Here is an 18964-nt window from a genome sequence, read left to right as displayed (position 1 = left end):
CAGTGGAATTTAGACTAGTTGAAGGAGGTTGTCTTTGTTTCTGTAGTTCCAAAAAAGAGGAACTGCCATTTCTATTACTATGTTCTTTGTTTTTATAGTTCCAAAAAAGAGGAACTGCCATTTCTATTACTACGTTCTTTTTTTCTGTAGTTCCAAAAAAGGGGAACTGCCATTTCTATTACTATGTTCTTTGTTTTTATCTGTGCAGTGGAATTCAGACCAGTTGAGGGTGATATATTGTGGCCCCGGTACCAAATTGGGTACCGGGCCCACTCCACTACGCAGTCCAGAAAGCTAACTCGGTGCAACGTTTTGGACTAAAAAGCATATTGTGAGGTGTGAGATGTTCAGAATAGACTGGAAATTAGTGGAAATGATTGTTATTGAATGTTATTGAGGTTAATAATAGCGTAGGAGTGTGAAAAAACCAAAAAACAGGATTTTAGTGCTTTTTAAAAAATAAATCAGAACCCAAAACCCGAAATCAGAACCAAAACCTTTTCGTCAGGTGTTTTGGCAAAACAAATCAGAACCCAAAACCTCAAGCTAATCAGAACCCAAAACCCAACACACTAAGGGGGGTATTCAATTGTTAGCGTTAACGGGGAAAAACGAGTGCTCAAAATATCTTAGCGTTAATACGGTAATTACTCGCTCAATTTCAGCTCTCCGCTCCCTGAGCGGCGAGCTGAAATTTCGCGAGTAAACTACCGTATTAACGCTTTTCTCACGCAATATTACCGTATAAACGGTAATATTTTTTGAGCGATTGTTTTTTCCCGCTTACAATTGAATACCCCCCTAAAAGTGCCCGGTGCACACCCCTAATATATACACACACACACATACATATACACATATATACACACACACACACACACACACACATACATACATACATATATACAGGCACTTATACATCCACAGGCCCCACAGCCTGGATTACATTATACATGCTGTGGGCCCAACCATTGCCGCTTTAAAACTGCAGCTTGCATTCGGACCATTACAAATGACGTGATTTCTTAGCGCCCAGCTTTTGCAAGGTCGGTTTTTACAGTGTCAGGAAACTGAAGCTGCCGCAAACACCCCTTGTCATTAAGTTGGTAAGTCACAATTTCTACATGACCGGTCTTGCTGTCATCGTTATCTTTTCGTCGCTCTCTACTGTGTCGGGTTTGTCTGCACTGAAAAACCCTACCACAACCCTCCAAACAGGCCTAGCAATAAATAGCATTTAAATTTAATAAATATAACCATTTCCCACAACCCTCCCTGACATTAAATAATTCACATTCACATTTAATAAATAGCCCTCCTGGCCAAACTTAACCCCATATTCAATTAATAGCCCTAGATTTAAAGGTCCCGTCACCTCATCTTAAATTAATAGGCCCCACTATAAAATTAAATTGGCCCACCATCATCCCACAAATAAAATTGCACACATTAGTCACCATCTACCTCACACCCACATTATATTACCACAAGCTCCCCTGCCCTCACCAATTTTACTTTTAACAGCCCCCTCGTCTTCACCTCTATTTAACTTATAACAAGCCTCCCTGCCCTCACCCACATTACATTGCCACAAGCCTCATTGCCCACACACACATAACACACACATTACCATAACACACACACAAATTCATTTATCATACACACCGACTCCCCCCCCCCCCTCTTACACACATTTTCCATACACATAGGCACACACATACACATTTATCATACACACTGACTAACCCCCCTCCTCTCTCATACACACATTAACACAAACACACTAATACATTTCTCATACACACAGAAACACACACACTACTCATACACACAGACACACACACACACACACACACACTAATACATTTCTCATACACACAGACACTAATACATTTCTCATACACACAGACACACACACACTAATACATTTCTCATACACACTGACACACATTCTCTCTCATACATACAGACACATAATCTTACCTTTCCTGCTTTGCTTCCTACATGGCAGTGTGTCTAGGGGGCGTTTCTGCTCTGATTGGCTGATTGAGTGTGTCAGCCAATCAGAGCATAGCAGAGGGGGTGATGGGAGACAGTGAGGAAATCCTGCCTGACCGGGAAGCTCCTCTGCTTACCAGCAGCACAGGCTGCTACTACACTTATCTCTCTGTGGGGGCCCTGGTGATCGCATTCTGGATCCGCACCATAGCAAAAGGGGGCGGGGCAATAAGACAGTGGGGCCTACCGGGTATTTTCCCGGGACCCTGCCTGCCCAGTTCGGCACTGTATATATACATACATACATACATACATACATACACACACAGTTCTTTACCACGGTCAAACAACAGAAATTAGTACTGTATACATACACTAGCATGCAAAATTCTTTGACCAAAGCTTATTTCTTCACCTGTATTGCTCTGTCTTAATGAATATCAACTTAAATTGCCCCCTAAAATCATTATCATAATTAGAATAGAGACTTTAGGACTTTACTTTAAATGTGCTATACTTAATGTACCATATTATTTGTAAACACAAGCATATTTTATTATCATTGCAGTCCCAAGAGTTTATTGATATGCTATAGTACGTAATATTGAGCTGGTCATTAATAAATTTGGTATGTACAGTATGTTGATTAATTTTATTGAATAACATTTTTAATCTAAAATATACTTTTATTAATTGAATATTTTATATCTTACTTTATTTTAATTTCCTTTTTACAGTGTTAAAAATCAATAATAAGAATAATGATGAAAACACGCGAATATTCACTTGAATTCCGTGGCAACATTCAACCTTTTTCTGAAGAAGGCTATACTCATCGACAAATTGCTAAAAAAAATTCCACGGTCTAGTGTAATGTATACATTAGCTCGATGCAAAGAAACAGATAAAAACGTGGCTAAAAAAAACCAAAAACATTCTGGACGACCCAGGTGTACATCAAAAAGAGGAGATAAATACATTATCGTAATGAGCAACTAAACCCAAAGGCTCCCAGCAACTGCAGTCAAAGAAGAATTTAATAAAATTAGACAAAATGCCAGTATCAGTTGATACAGTATTTTGGACTGACGAGTTCAAATTTGAACTTTTTGGAACCAGAAGATTTCAGTATGACAAATGCTCAGAGAACGTGTGTTAGATCATTGTACAAGTCATGATTTGGGGTGGTTTTAGTGAAGAAATGGTTGAGGCTTTAGTTAAAATAACATCAACTATCGATGTATTTTAGCACATCAACTGGCAATCGAAAAATTGTACAGGAGTTCATCATGCAAGAAGATAATGACGGTAAGCACACATCTAAACTGTGTATCAATTATTTGAAAAGTAAAGAAAAAGTTCTACAAATTATGACATGGCTTCCTCAGTCGCCAATGTCAATCCCATTCCCAATTCTAATGTTTAGTTAAAATATCATTTGAAACATTATTATGAATAAATATTTTCATTATTTCACTACATTTTGTCTTTTATTAACAATTATTTTCCTTGGCCAAAGACTTTTCCACGCTAGTGTATATAGATGTGAGTGACAAATAACCTCTGTACAGTGCTGAGTTGGAGGCGCTATATAAAAAATGGTGATGATGATATATAAATGCCCAGTACATCACTGTATTTCCTTGCTGAAAAATTGTAACAATAACATCTTCATTTTCTAGAAATTGAACTCCTGATGACCATAGATTACTGGAAATTTCACTCTATAATTGTTTTACAGAATTTGGTGACAAGTGGAAAGCATGGATTGGATTCTATGGACTATAAGCAATGAGCAAATTACATTGGTATCTCTATTGTCTGTTTTTAAAAAATAAGTGCAGCCTAAATACAAATTGTCACTATCAAAATGGTAAAATACTCTGGTGTTTGTTGAACTTTGCAAAGCATTACACAACATTTTGGTTCTCAAATTCTACAGATGGTTAGTGGTACTCACCAGAGCTGGCAGGAGATAATCAGCAAAATATACAAAGCCGGCTCCCAGTGAAAAGCCAACAGCTGCTGGAAGGAAGGACAAACTTCCATATTGGCTGGACATTTCGATAGCTGGAGCCAGAAGAGACCAGTAGGAAGCAGCCAGCATCACCTATGGGACATGAATAAGGATATGAGAAAGCACTATAAAGCAAAGTCCTGCCCACTTTAAGAAAGAATGCAATTATGGCAATTCTCAGTCAGCAATGTGTAACCACAAGTGGAGGCTACAAACTCAGGGCCTGATTCATTAAGGATATTAAATTAAGAAGTTTCTTATTTCAGTCTCCTGGACAAAACCATGTTACAATGCAAGGGGTGCAAATTAGTTTTCTGTTTTGCACATAAGTTAAATACTGACTGTTTTTTCATGTAGCACACAAATAGTTGATAGCTTATTTGTACACTGAAATTTAAAGTTGATATTTGTGTGCTACATGAAAAAACAGTCAGTATTTAACTTATGTGCAAAACAGAATACTAATGTGTACCCCTTGCACTGTAACATGGTTTTGTCCAGGAGACAGAAATAAGATACTTCTTAATTTAAGATCCTTAATGAATCGGGCCCTCATTGTTAGTTTTACATCAGCCAGTGTGGTATTGCCTTGTGTTCACATAAAAGTTGAATGCAGCTTAAGTACTTGTCAAAATTGTGACCACTTAATCACTGTTACAACCATTGTTAATTTACAGTTGTAAAAAGTGCACATAGACCCATAGACGCTGTCTGTTCCATTTTGGAGTCTATTGTTTGCTAAAAAACTAATATAAGTATTTCCATTTGTCATATTAATTTATTGATCATTACACTGACAAGCAACGCTAGGCAATACACCATAGACAGATGTTAAACTGCCTGTATGTACATAAAAAAGTCAATTTGTCATTTTCACAAGAAAGTATTAAGGTCTCTAACAGTTTTAATGAACCATTTCATACGTTTTATGTTCAGCTCCACTTTAAGCCAAGAATCTTACTATTGTGAATATTACAGCGGTAAAACACATTAATGCAGTAGCTGGAAAGAAAGATTTATTTCTGTAAAATGGGTTCCTGCTGTTGTCTACACTAAGCAGACTGTTCAACAAGCAGAACTTGTTGTCCTTTTTTCTTAACTTACTAATATTAATGCAGCAGAAGGTTCCTACCCAACTATTGCTGGACAAAATATACAGAATCAAGGAAAATGATTTACATCATACAACATCAGCTACTAGCCCACTCTGCTCTTTCCACATATATTGCTGTCTTCTACAAAACGGCTAAAAAGTGGATTTGACCGCAGACAATGAAATTAATAATCATTTTACCATTATGGATTAAATATTGTTCACCTACATGCATTTTGTAAATTAGATATCTGAAAAAGCAACCAACGAGAATATTTAATATGTGCTACAGCCTCATCTCTGTTTTTTTAATTACATTTTACATGCTTCCATGACATTAGCCATCTTAACTGAAGATAGCATACATAATCATGAATATTAATGGGATTGTGAACATGACAAATACTGTCAGGAGCATCTTCTATGTGCTCCTCGGACACAAAGTCTGACAGCTTTCTTGGTAGTCTTTGAACAATCATATCAGATAAATGTAGAAAAAAAACGTCATAAAATCATAGGACAGCTCACAACAAAAGCTACTTTATTTTATCATTTGATTGATAAAGTGTGCTTCTATTTGGACTTTAATAGTATACCGATATACATATACTTATAACCACCTTTCTAGTGCTGGGTACATCCCAACTTTGCCCCGAGAACAGAGTCATGGATTCAACAAGGAGCTGGAGACATTCCTTAGAAATTCCGATACATGTTGGCATGATAGCATCACACAGCTGCTATGTATTTGACGGCTGCACATTCATGCCGCATTTCCCATGCCATTACAGCACTATCGCCGTCCTGCAATGTTGACAATACAGGATGAGTTCATATTGTTCATTTGAAATTTTAGGTAGGTATGTGTGTGTCCTGCTGAAGGGCTTGAGACAGAGGGCCAGTTGAAGACATAAGAGAGAAATGACCACAATGACTGACTGAGGATGGAAGCTCAGCAATACAAGGACGTTTTTATGTGTTCAGCCACTACTGAGAAAATGTAAGCAGCCTATCAGACTACTGGTTATAGACGGGCTCGGAGGGAGGTAGTGCCCTAATTGTGCAGTAAGTGTTGTTTTTTTAGCCAATGCTATTTTGTTGCAAAGTTGCTGATAATTAAAGCACTTTTATGTTTCAAAAGTTTGAACTTACAGGGGAAATCATGTAATGGTCTGCTTAAGTACATGTAGGTGATCCCTTGAAAGCAGCAAAGTGAACCAGACAACTACATGGATGTCACAGTTAAACCTGGAGTCAGTGACAAAGCTTATTATGAAGTATGTGATATGTGAAAATGTAAAAGGTAGTGCAAAGTTTAGCCAAACTGATACAGTGTCAATGTCAATGAATCTATGAATCTATTCAGTTGCAGTTAAGTTTGCGGACTCCAAGCGTGCACTTGGGGGGGAGGGGGGTGGTCCAGTTGCCAGGAAACCCGTTCCTGCCTGCTGCCCGAAAATTGGCTGCTCAAGTACTGTAAGCATAATTCCTAATTGCTCTCCACTCTGCAGACTAGATGTGGGCGTTGCTGCATCCTTAATTCACACCTACAAGGCAGCTCTAAGACAGTTTGAAACTCTGCTTGGGTGCCTGCCTACATCAGCTCATGTAGCATCTGTTAGCCCGATAGTGTGATTTGTCTGCATGCTAATCTGGAGCTCTTAATATCAGTATTTTTCAGGTGAATCAAAGTGGAAATTTGATTTTAAATATACAAACATTTATCACACATTTAATGGGTCTAATTTCACCATTTAGTTCTGTATTTGATTTTGCCTGATGGGCATCAGTGTTTTATGATTGTTTCTTACTTTTTATCTAAGTTATTGCTATATTTCTCCTTTACATACCAGCAGTTTATCCAAATCTGATGAATAAAATTTAAGTCATTTATACAGTATAAAATTATACTATACATTTAGTTACAACATAATTGAATTTGGTTTTGGTATTTTATTAGCTTACAGTCAGCCCAATACTATATTCTTATATTACATTATTGTTGTCACTTTCATTGTTTTACTAGTACTGCATTTTTGTGTTTCTCTTTGTAAGCTCCTGCTTTGGACGGATTGCTTTGATTCTGCTTGGGTAGTCTTGTGTTGGGTGGAGCTAGCTATCATGCATTAGCTGTTATCAATTCATTTGCCTCATTTTGAATCTAACGATATAAAGTTTAAATTAAATAAAGAATTATAATTATGCAAGATGTATTATGCAATACCTGTATTATGCTTTAGAATTACCATGGACAGAAGAGCATATTTTTATATAGGATACTTGTCTTATATGTATTAACACCAGGGGGTACCATTTGGCATTGTGTGATATAAGGGTATAAAATTGAAAAAGGTCTCTATGCGCTGACAGCATATCACTCGTGAGCTCAATCCTGGATTGCACTTTACTTTGGTTCAACCATGCTGGCTGTCTGAGGCACCGTGGCTGGTACACCAGATTTAAAACCAAGAGCTATAATCTGCCTGCCTCACAGCACTGGGGTCATGAGTTCAATTCCCGACCATGGCCTTATCTGTGTGGAGTTTGTATGTTCTCCCTGTGTTTGCGTGGGTTTCCTCCGGGTGCTCCGGTTTCCTCCCACACTCCAAAAATATACTGGTAGGTTAATTGGCTGCAATCAAAAATTGACCCTAGTCTGTCTGTCTGTCTGTGTGTGAGTGTGTGTCTATAGTAGGAAATTTAGACTGTAAGCTCCAATGGGGCAGGGACTGATGTGAATGAGTTCTCTGTACAGCGCTGCGGAATTAGTGGCGCTATATAAATAAATGATGATGATGATGATGATGATGCATATACTGTAAATGTGTCAAATTTAGAGTGCACAGCACTCAGAAATTATGTTAGACTTCAGGTTCATGGTATACTTACATCGCTATATCAAAACCACCTCCTACAACAAGTGTGCAAGATACAGTTATGCTTATAATGGTATAAGACCCAGACAATACCTCTTCTCTGAGAAAAGGGTTCAGCTCAAAACTAGGGAAAGGTTAAGTAGGTTGTTCACTACAAGAGGACAGCATGTTAGGGCTGTTCACCGACATAAATCTAATTAGTATACAAATTTAAAATAATTAAAATTATACATATTATTAATTCAAAAACATACCACTAAAGACTCATAAATGAGTCACAAAGCTAATTCCCACACTTATATGGATCTTAGTAAATGCTATTGTAGTACTGTATTTTAGCTGTTCTTATATAATATGTTCTGATATTCTTAGTAAGTGGTACATTGCACTGCGAAAACAGCTTTTCATATATCATGAACCTATCCCTTTTTCCAAACATTCCAGGATCCAGACAAGCATCTAATGAGCTTAAGACATCAGCAGTAGCAGGTAGTGAAAGCTGTAAGAACAGATAGGGGAGAGCAGCATATTCTGCCAACTGACATGATTATGGTGGGGCAGTCCTGATTTTTCCTGCTCAGTCAGGACTTTGTCCCCACTGCATGCACATTCGGGAGTTGGGTCCCGCTTCACACTGTTCATGAAAGGGGAGCTATGTGCACCAAGCAGTTGTGCACACAGCATTGCCATTATATGACGGTTATGCCAACTTTGGTGGCGTGGAGTGAAAATTATCAAGTAAACAAATAAACCAAGTAAAACCAACAATACAAAGTTTTTTTTATTATGCTCACAAATAAAATATAAGTACATAACATCCGCCATCTATTAGTATTTTTTAGTATCGATATATTGTGGCGCATTCCATACGTTTTTTGCTTACACACTGGTATTATTACTTTTTGAGCTTGGCAACCTCATTGGGGATAGCGACTGATATATTTATACATATATCCATATCTGTACTGCTCACAGGTTGAAGCATAGTGGTTACACTTATTGTATATTCTCAATATCGATTTATGTTTCATGACAATGCTTATTAGTTTTTTTTTATATAGATGTTTTGTGTATTAGTATTTATTGATTCTCTATAGGTAAAAGTGGTTTCATTTTTAATATTGCATTATGGAATGGTTATTTACACAATGAATTGATGTTTTGATCATGTGACACTTTGGGTTATGTGACCTACATGTTTGACTATAAATATCTTCAATGTTACACCAGTCTGCACCTACCATGATAAAGACCCCTCATCCTTGGGTCGAAACGCGTTGAAGGGTGCTACCTGACAGCTACAGTGGAACCTACCTTATTCAACACCTGGATGACAGCATTGTTGCATTAATTATCCCAGGACAACATCTTTATTTACTAGACAATTGCTTTTTCTCCAATTTTGTAGGAGTACCTGTACTTCACAATTTATTGGTGTTTTACCTTGTTATTGTGATTATTTAGTGTAATAAATTTTGTATGTCGTAACATATTGTACTAGATACATTTTTTTCTATTTTTGATCTATATACCAGGGAGAATGAATGAAAGATTTTTTATTAGCGGTTGTACCTTCTTCATATGATGTTTACCAACAAATCCTCTAAAGATTTAGTTAAATGACAGCTACAAGAATACATCTGGTAAGTAGGATACACATGTTAGGAGGTGTACATCCATCCACAAGACCTCACATTTGAATGTGATAACACAAGGGTGTCTCTTGTAAGTAACCCACATAAGGAGAACCATCACTTGTATTGTTGTTTGGATCACAATAGGCCCATTGAGATTGTCTTCAATTCCTTACCGATTATGTCAGGAATTTTTTAGTGCTCACTATTATTTTCCTTTTTTTCTCTTTGCATTATATCTCCTGGATTGCCTGGATGAAAGTATTAGAAGGACATCCACTCACCGCAATTAAATATAAGTATTGCTTGTTGGTTTTTTGACCTGTGAGAGATCTATAGCACTTTATCGGCTTTGAATATTTGTTTTATCTATCATCCTGGTCAATGTGTGATTATAGTTCACACAAGACTGTTTTTACTTTTCTGCGCTACGGTTTTCCAAAACACAAATAGAGTGTATCTTATAAGCATAAAAAACAAAAAATAATACTTATATCAATCGATCGTATGATGTTCAAGTCTTGTCAAGTGATTATGAAGTTTTTCTGATGATAATCAAACCATGTGGAAAGAAAATAATAATAATAGTGTGATACTGTTTAGCTCGACAAGGTATACTCCTACATCGATAATAGGATAAATGGATCAAAATGAATTATTCTCCAATTCTAATGCTTTGTAGCCATAAAGTTGATACAGTTAAATAAATGTTCCACCATAAAATAGTAGATAAATTCCAAATAATTGATTGATGTGTGGTGTGGGATCCCCCACAGTTCAATCTACTTACACCGTAGATTCTTTAAAATTGGCACTTCTAGGTAGACATAAGCTTTCTGCTCCTCCCTGATTCTTCAAGACCTCTCGGTAGATGTAAAAAACAGAGAGGTATATCCTTTAGGTAATAGTAAAAACATTTATTAAATAAATGTTATGTGGTGGCCGAGTATTGATGGGACTTCCTTACCTTACCTTGTCCTCCAGACACGAGTCAGGTTCTTTTTTGGTCGGATATCCGGTGGTCAGGAGATAAATTCTTCAATGAAAAGGGACAAGGATTGGACAAATAACTTGGGTTTATTAATAATGCGGTAAAGATAATTTTGGTAAGCCACCGCGCCACTGACCCCTTCAACTCAATGGTAATGACAAAATATTCATTTGATCAACATAGAGCACAATAGCATTTAACATATAATAATAAATCAATTTTCAGGTAAATCACTTAACATTAATATTCAACTAAAACATTTGGTGCACCAATATTATCCCTGGTAACGTTACCATATTTTACACTCAGTCCTGGGTTGAACTGTGCACAGGAATTTAGTAGAAGTGCTGCACGTGGTTGGGGCCCATAAATTACTTTTTCACGCCAAATAAGCTGATGATCTTTTGTATTACACAGTCTCTTTTGTGTGTATTCACAGACCTCTCTATTTTCTCTCCTCTCACACTGTTCTCAGTACATAGCTCAGTCTGTTTAGTGTGATGTCACAGATCTCTATACTGCTTATTTGTTTTCAGTACTTTCCTTTTTACTAACACCTCTCTTTGGCTCACTTCTTATCTTCTTACACTTACTTCACTTTTAATCTGCTTATATATCACTTTGTCCGATTTTCATTCTGTCCCTATTTTTCTCTCTCAGTCTATGCAGACACAGGGATCTCTCTCCCTCAGAAGAGATTTATTTATTAAATAAATGTTTTTACTATTACCTAAAGGATATACCTCTCTGTTTTTTTACATCTACCGAGAGGTCTTGAAGAATCAGGGAGGAGCAGAAAGCTTATGTCTACCTAGAAGTGCCAATTTTAAAGAATCTACGGTGTAAGTAGATTGAACTGTGGGGGATCCCACACCACACATCAATCAATTACTTGGAATGTATCTACTATTTATGGTGGAACATTTATTTAACTGTATCAACTTTATGGCTACAAAGCATTAGAATTGTAGAATAATTCATTTTGATCCATTTATCCTATTATCGATGTAGGAGTATACCTTGTCGAGCTAAACAGTATCACACTATTATTATTATTTTCTTTCCACATGGTTTGATTATCATCAGAAAAACTTCATAATCGCTTGACAAGACTTGAACATCATACGATCGATTGATATAAGTATTATTTTTTGTTTTTTATGCTTATAAGATACACTCTATTAGTTGTGTTTTGGGAAACCGTAGCGCAGAAAAGTGATTTTATTATTTTTCTCTGTATGTTACTCCTACTTTCTGGTGTAAAGTTTTAATTCACTCATCTGCAGAAGCGGTATATGTAGCGCTGTAAGGATATTACCCTCTATTTACAAGACTGTTTTAGCTGCAATTCATAGTGAAGCGCTTCTTCAATTCCTTTAATCCTGTTCCTTTCTTGAACATATTAATTGAATCTGCCATCACAACCTTCCCTGGCAGTGAATTCCATATCCTGACTGCACTTACTGTAAAGAACCCCTTCCTGTGCTGGTTATGAAACTTCCTCTCCTCTAAACTATGTGGTGACAGAGAGTCCTGTGTACAGTCCTTGGGGTAAGAAAAAAAAAAATCACCATGAAAGTTTTCTGTATTGACCCTTAATGTATTTGTACATAGTAATCATATCCCCCTCTAAGATGCATCTTTTCTAATGTAAACATGCCTAAACTGGCTAACCTTTTCTCATAATTTAATGACCCCATACGCTTTATCAATTATGTCGTCCTTCTCTGAACCCTTTCTAGTTCCAAAATGTCTATTTTATACAGTGGTGCCCAGAACTGTGCTCCATATTCAAGATGAGGTCTTACCAACAATTTATATAGTAGCAAAATTACACCTTATTCCCTTGCATTTAGGCAGCTTTCTATGCATGCCAATACTTTAGTGGCCCTTGCAACTGCTGCTTGACATTGAGCACTATTGCCAGGTCTACTGTCTACGAGCACTCCCAAATCCTTTTCCATTATAGATTCCCCTAAATTTATCCCATTTAATTTATACATTGTGTGCTTGTTTTTGATCCCTAAATGCATAACATTACATTTCTCTGTGTTAAACTTCATTTGGCCGCCCAATCCTCAAGTTAATTCAAGCCCCTCTGTAAAGAAACTACACCCTGTTCTGATTTTATTACCCTACAAAGTTTAGTGTCATCTGCAAAAATAGAAACTTTGCACTCTAAACTATCACCAAGGTCATCAATAAATATATCAAAAAGGAGTGGCTCCAACATAGAACCATGAATTGCACCAATTAAAACTTTTGACCAATTTGAATAATGATCCATTTATCACAACTCCCTGTTCCTTATTCTCTAAACAGTTTCCGATCCAAGAACAAATGTTGTTCCCTAGATCCAGGAAACAACATTTTGTTTCCCTTATTTTGTAATTCAACCTCTTTTGCGGCACTGTATCAATGGCCTTTGCAAAATCTAAGTACACCACATCTACAGCACTACCATGGTCTAAGTTCCCACCAACTTCCTCAGAGAAAATAATTAGATTAATTTGGCATGACCTATCCATCACAAGTCATTGACGATTCCCACTAGAAATCCTTTTTTCTTCTTTTATTAAACAAGTGTTTATTAACGGTCAAAAAAACAGAACACAACAAAATCCGAATACAGTGGTACATAAATTTGAAGTTCAAAGGAGTAAAGAAAATCTCCCTCGGAAGGAAAAAAAAACAGAATTCAGAGACGGTGTAGATATCAAAACAGAATAACCAGGGGGGGGGGGGGGGTTGTATTGTAAGAAAAGATCAGAGTGAGAGAAAATCGAGGGAAAGAAGGAAGAGATGAGGACTAGTTGAGGGAGAAGAGAGGAAACAAAGAGAAGAGTAGACTAAGCTGGGTGGAGAAAAATAGAGGGAAAGGGGAGGGGCAAGGGAAGGGAGGGAATACAAAACATAAATAAAGGTGGGGGGGGGAGACCTGGAAAATGATTTATGTGAAGGGGAAGCAGTATTGATGGTAGAACAACCAGGGATTCCAAACCTTGCTGAAGTTTCTATAAGGGTTGTTAATGATGCCATTTATAAATTCCATGTGGTTGACCAGCCAAATTCTGGTAATAACGTAGGGAAGAGAAGGAGGCTTTGTGTTTCCAGTCAGAGGCAATTTGGCAAGTGGCAGCAGATATAATATGGGGGAGGGGGGAGCAGCTTGTTCTGGTGTTTAGTAGTTGAGGGGAATCAGAAGGGGTAGGAGGAAAAATGTTGGTTCTGCTGGGACATTGATCTGTATAATGGATTCTATCCCCACTGAGAATCTTATTGCTCAATAAGTAATCCTGAATACTATCCATTAATATACCTTCCAGTAATTTCCCCTCTATCAGGTTTACCATTCTATAATTCCCTGGTTGTGATCTCATTCCCTTTTTAAACAATGGCACCACATCTGATGGTAAAAGAAATACTCTTTCTTTGAATCTTTACAAGTGAGACTTACGCGGTGTAAGCTAGAAGTTGTCTGACTGTTAAACAAAGAGTGTTAACAAAATGTAAAATTAAGTAAAATTATTCAAGAGTGGTTTAAGAAAAAAGAAAATTCCCATTGATTGTTGTAGACTTGGGTAAAAGAGAGAGACTAGTTTCTACCATCAAAGAGACTGCTTGGTTTGCTTATAGGATAGTTATAAAGCTTGTATTGTTTTGTTACATTCTCTTCAATATTGTCTCCATGACTAGACTACTGTTGAGCTTCCGTATCTCTATCCCACGATCACTGATTATTTTAATTGTATGGGTACTTGAGTCCAGGCCATTTAATCTGATTTAAATTATACTCTATGATAGTATTTGTATTGAACAGGGAAGAATTACCATTCTAAGGATTAATAAAGAACTGTGGTGAATAAAGCATAATCATATGGACAGCATTGTAAATACTGTGTATCGAATTAATTCATTTATAATTTGTGTTTCTTTGTAATTTAAATGCAGATAAAGTCAAAGCAGAGCCTACTCTCCAATGGTTAATTATCTAAATCAATGTGTAAAATGTTAGGTGAGAAATACTGTCCTATGTTACAAAATAATGGTGTCACCTGTATCAGCTTTAAAGGCCCCTCTGGGGTGAGCTATATCCTGTTTTTTGACTCCTGAACAGACCTTTAGGAACTGCTAAGCATGTGGTCTTACACAAGGAGATCACATAATGGCTTGCTATATTTTATATAAGCAAATATAAATCCATTTCCAAAATACAACTTACAATAAATACGTGATCAACCACATAAATAGTATGATGGAGAGCAACCCGCACATCAAATAAAGCTGTCCGTCACTCTGGGAATGAGAGAAAATTGGTATCAGCTCAACTAATCCACTGGACCTATGCATGTTTGTTATTAGCAGATTGGTTAATTTGTATTGGCATTATTAATGATAAAATTGAGTCTGTGTGACACACTACATAAAAGATATGTTACTTTTTAGAATTGGGCATTAAAAAAGGGTGATGCAAACTGTTGTTTCAAATGGTGTCACAGGTCTCTCCTGGACACAAAACCTCCGAAGGAGGGGAAAGATTACAAATTGTCTTTTTAAAAGATGGAACCATTTGCAAGAAATTGTCAGTCTGTTGGGAAACCAATCAAAATTAATAAGCTGTCCATCTTCCAAGCTAATTTCCCTTTGTGCAGGTTATACAACTCGTATGGAAATTTATTCTTTTAATTTTCATGTTTCCTCTGTCATCTTTACTGAATTGTTTTTATAACCTGTAAGCATTGTACTTTTTGTATATTAAATCTAAAAATGTAATAAGTCCTGTCCTTGTTGCTCTAAAACGAATACAGTCTTTTATGAAGAAGATTGCTTGCCATGCTAATCCTTTGATTGCTTGGCTGTGTTAACCCTTTATATAGCTGTGGGATGTGTTAACGCCTTTAGGTATCAGAATGCAGAGTGTGTGCAATTGGGTAATTAAGTCATAAGTTTGCTAGGGGCTTTATATGTAGCTGGTGGCAGTTGAGGAGAGGTGTGGAATGGTGGGCCTGCAGAAAAAAGGACTAGATAAATCTGTAGCCTAAGGAACAAGTGAGAGCAAGATTAAGACCGGATTCCTGTGCGTTCCCTTACAGTAAACTAACAAGTCAAGACTGCATATGTCACAGGTTCAGAGTCAGGATGGGCCTCAAAGTCTGCTCAGGTGAATACTACCCTCTGAGAGGCGCAGAGTCTAACAGAAGAGAGGTATTTACCAGGGATAACCACAAGGGGATATGGACTTTGCGGCTCTCTAAACATAGGTAGCGGTCCTCTAGTGGAGCAACAATAAAGACTAGATGGATCGTCAGGAGATAAAGGTGGCAATGCGGATATGTCAGAGCGCTGAGGCAGGTAAGTGGTAGTTCTAGGACACAAGAAAGAGCAACATTCTATGGGGTGCTACTGTACCGAGGTTCTGGTGAACAGGATGGCCCTGGAGTAGGATCGGAGGAGAGGCACAACGGTATGCAGAGAGAGACAGCAGGGTCTAGACCGCGGCGAAGGTGAGTCAGGTATGCACAAAAGATCAAGGCTGCAGGATGATGAAGCGTTGAGGTCCTGATTAGCTGGAAGCCCTGGAGCAGAACCAGAGGAGATGCGCAAAAATCTGCAGCATTGTTGCTGAATCCAAACGAATAACGAGGTGGAAGCAATAAACAGGAGCCAGAAGACACGTAATGATAAGGAGACCTGAAGATCTGGCAGGTGCTTTAAATAGACAGGGCTGACAGGCAATTAGCCAATCAAGTGATTTGCAGGAAGTTTTAAAAAGACCAGATGTGCGCATGCTCAGTTCAGACCAGCAAGTGAATGCAGAGAGTGAAAACCAAGGGAAACAGGTATGAACAGAGACCAGAATGAATGGTTAACTGGTGCGATGTTTGACAGCACAGAGTGCAGTTCGTTACAGGTAAAGGAGGCCAGGAGCGGTTTCCTGACAAAATAGAGGTGTTATATTGTTTGACTGTTTGAATATATGATATTAAATCGTGGAGCTGGTAGAGGCAGCTACCCCTGACAGTATTGTTCATTAGCATCTACATATGTTTTCTATACCAATGCTGCTCTCATTTCATTGTGCTGTAACTTATTAATGATCAGATATTTTTTTGATTTCTCCTCTCTACATTTTCTTTCTTTATCCCTCCCTACTTTCCTTTCTACTAGTATGTTTTTGGAGTGTGGGAGGAATCCAGAGAACCTGGAAGAAACCCACGCAAACACAGGGAAAACATACAAACTTCACACAGATAAGGCCATGGTTGGGAATTGCACTCATAACCCCAGTGATGTGAGGCAGAAGTGTTAACCACTAAGCCACCTTGAATAAAATTATTAAAAAAGAGACCACCTTTTTGGTGCAAAAATAAAAAAAACAATCAGTTCACAGTAACTTGGAGTTTTAGGAAAAACTGTAAAAAAAACAGAGCAATAAAAAAACAAAAACACAGGAGTTTAGCTATTGAGTGAGAAGAAAACGATTTCTGGAAAATATGTAGAAGCTAATAGATGGAAGCTCTGGCCTTGGCCCGCTTCCTGAAGGAGGTGTTGAAGCTTAGGACTGAATTAGAAAGAGTCAACAAGTACTTGCATGATGAGATGAAGGGTTTGGTCAGCGCCAAGGATGTGGAAGTGCAAATACCCAAAGCTCAAATTCATGAGCTCAAACAAAAACATGCACAAATTGATGAGACCCTCTCTGAGCAGCTGGTGCAGACAAAATGGTATGAGAAAAGGCCAACTGGGCTCTAGTATGTAAGGAGGGGCACTGGATAAGTGCTACCATAGGAGGGAAAGTATATCAAGAGTATACTATGCAAATCATTTGGGCTGCATTTAATACACTGCGTTCTATTTATATTGCCACATCACCCTAATATACCAAAAGGTATTTTCTTGGCACAAAAAGTGCATTAAAATGTATTCAGTTACATGTAACACTCTTAATAACACCACCATCACTATAACACCAGGTATGGCCTGTGTATAAAGTGGGAGCACTGTGTTGTGCATAAAATCCCTAATTTATTTTTTGCCGTACTCCGTACAAGTTCACTAGATCCTAACTTTTTCCTGGGCTCCTAGATTTTGAAGGAATGTGTCCAGGCCTACCATTAGGCACATAAACGCAGATTTAAAATGAATATGATCTAATATGGTCTATTTAAAGAGCTAATTCTATTAATGAGGTAAACACAATATCCGCTCTGTACAATTCTAAACGAAAACTACTTTTATTCCCTTGGGAAAAATTTCCAAAAGCTGTAAAATGGAATAATCACTACCATTTTATGACTCGTGAATCTACTGGGATCTCCTGAATGTTTATTGCCTCCAAGACACCCTTTAAACTGAACAGTTTCACAGGGGAGCATAGAATTTAAAACTAAGAAGCAAAGTTACCAAAAAACATACTGTGCAATGGACTGAAAAAGACGAGATCCTGCTGAAGCTTGTTACTCAGAAATATACTCACCATTTTAATATGAGGGATCACGTTAAAGTAAAGGAGAAAAGGTGTGTCTATAATAATATATACACATACACACATATATACACATACATATATACACATACATACATATATATATATATATATATATATATATATATATATATATATATATATATATATATATATATATATACACACACATACACATACATACACACACACACACACACGCACGCACGGACAACCAGTGAACCGGCGACAGGGGCGCCCAAGTTTCCCTGGCGAGTGTGGGGTGCGAAGGCTAACCCATCTGGTCCAATCCCATAGAAGATCTACTGTAGCACAAATTGCTGAAAAAAAGTTCATGCTCACTATGATAGAAGGGTGTCAGAACACAGTGCATCGCAGCTTGCTGCGTATGAGGCTGGAATTGCACATATAACAATATTTCACTTCCTATTTCCAGACACCAAAATCAACTTCTTTCATAGCAGTGACATATTTGTGAGAGGTGCACATACAGTTTTTATCTAAAAATTTGCCTCACTGGGAAATTTTCATTTCCAACTAAAATTGAAAGTCCGAGGCTTAGGAAATAATACATGCAGTAATAACATTCACTTCATCTTTCAAAACCAGATATAAGAATTAAGTTCTGCCACTGTGGTGATGCAATTGGGCAATGAAATCAAAGTCTAAAGAAATCAGGCAGTCTTGAAATTTAAATTTTCTGCCACAATTGAGGGTCCAGGTTTTAGGGAAATATTTGTATATTATACAAATACAATTTTGCTTGAAATATACACAGATACAAAAAGCACACACTGCAATACAGTGATAAATTTGGGATACGTTTTCACGGTTTAAAGCAGAAACACAGGGTTCAATGCTTAAGAAAT

At 37.4% G+C, this 18964-nt stretch overlaps 1 protein-coding gene across 4 annotated transcripts in view; it reads right to left on the bottom strand.

Annotated features, from left to right (window-relative positions):
- Window positions 1-18964, bottom strand: part of SLC39A11 (solute carrier family 39 member 11) — a 364339-nt gene that overhangs the window by 278367 nt on the left and 67008 nt on the right. For 3 of the 4 annotated variants that reach the window (XM_075216853.1, XM_075216854.1, XM_075216855.1), the window contains exon 4: window positions 3959-4108. The exons of the other annotated variant lie outside the window; for it this stretch is intronic. In XM_075216853.1, the coding sequence (XP_075072954.1) occupies window positions 3959-4108 (150 nt within the window). The remainder of the gene's footprint in view (window positions 1-3958; window positions 4109-18964) is intronic. 4 annotated transcript variants of the gene reach the window in all.

Source organism: Mixophyes fleayi, chromosome 6 (assembly GCF_038048845.1).
Source record: "Mixophyes fleayi isolate aMixFle1 chromosome 6, aMixFle1.hap1, whole genome shotgun sequence".
Lineage (NCBI taxonomy): Eukaryota > Metazoa > Chordata > Amphibia > Anura > Limnodynastidae > Mixophyes > Mixophyes fleayi.
This window is presented reverse-complemented; position numbering and strand designations above follow the sequence as displayed.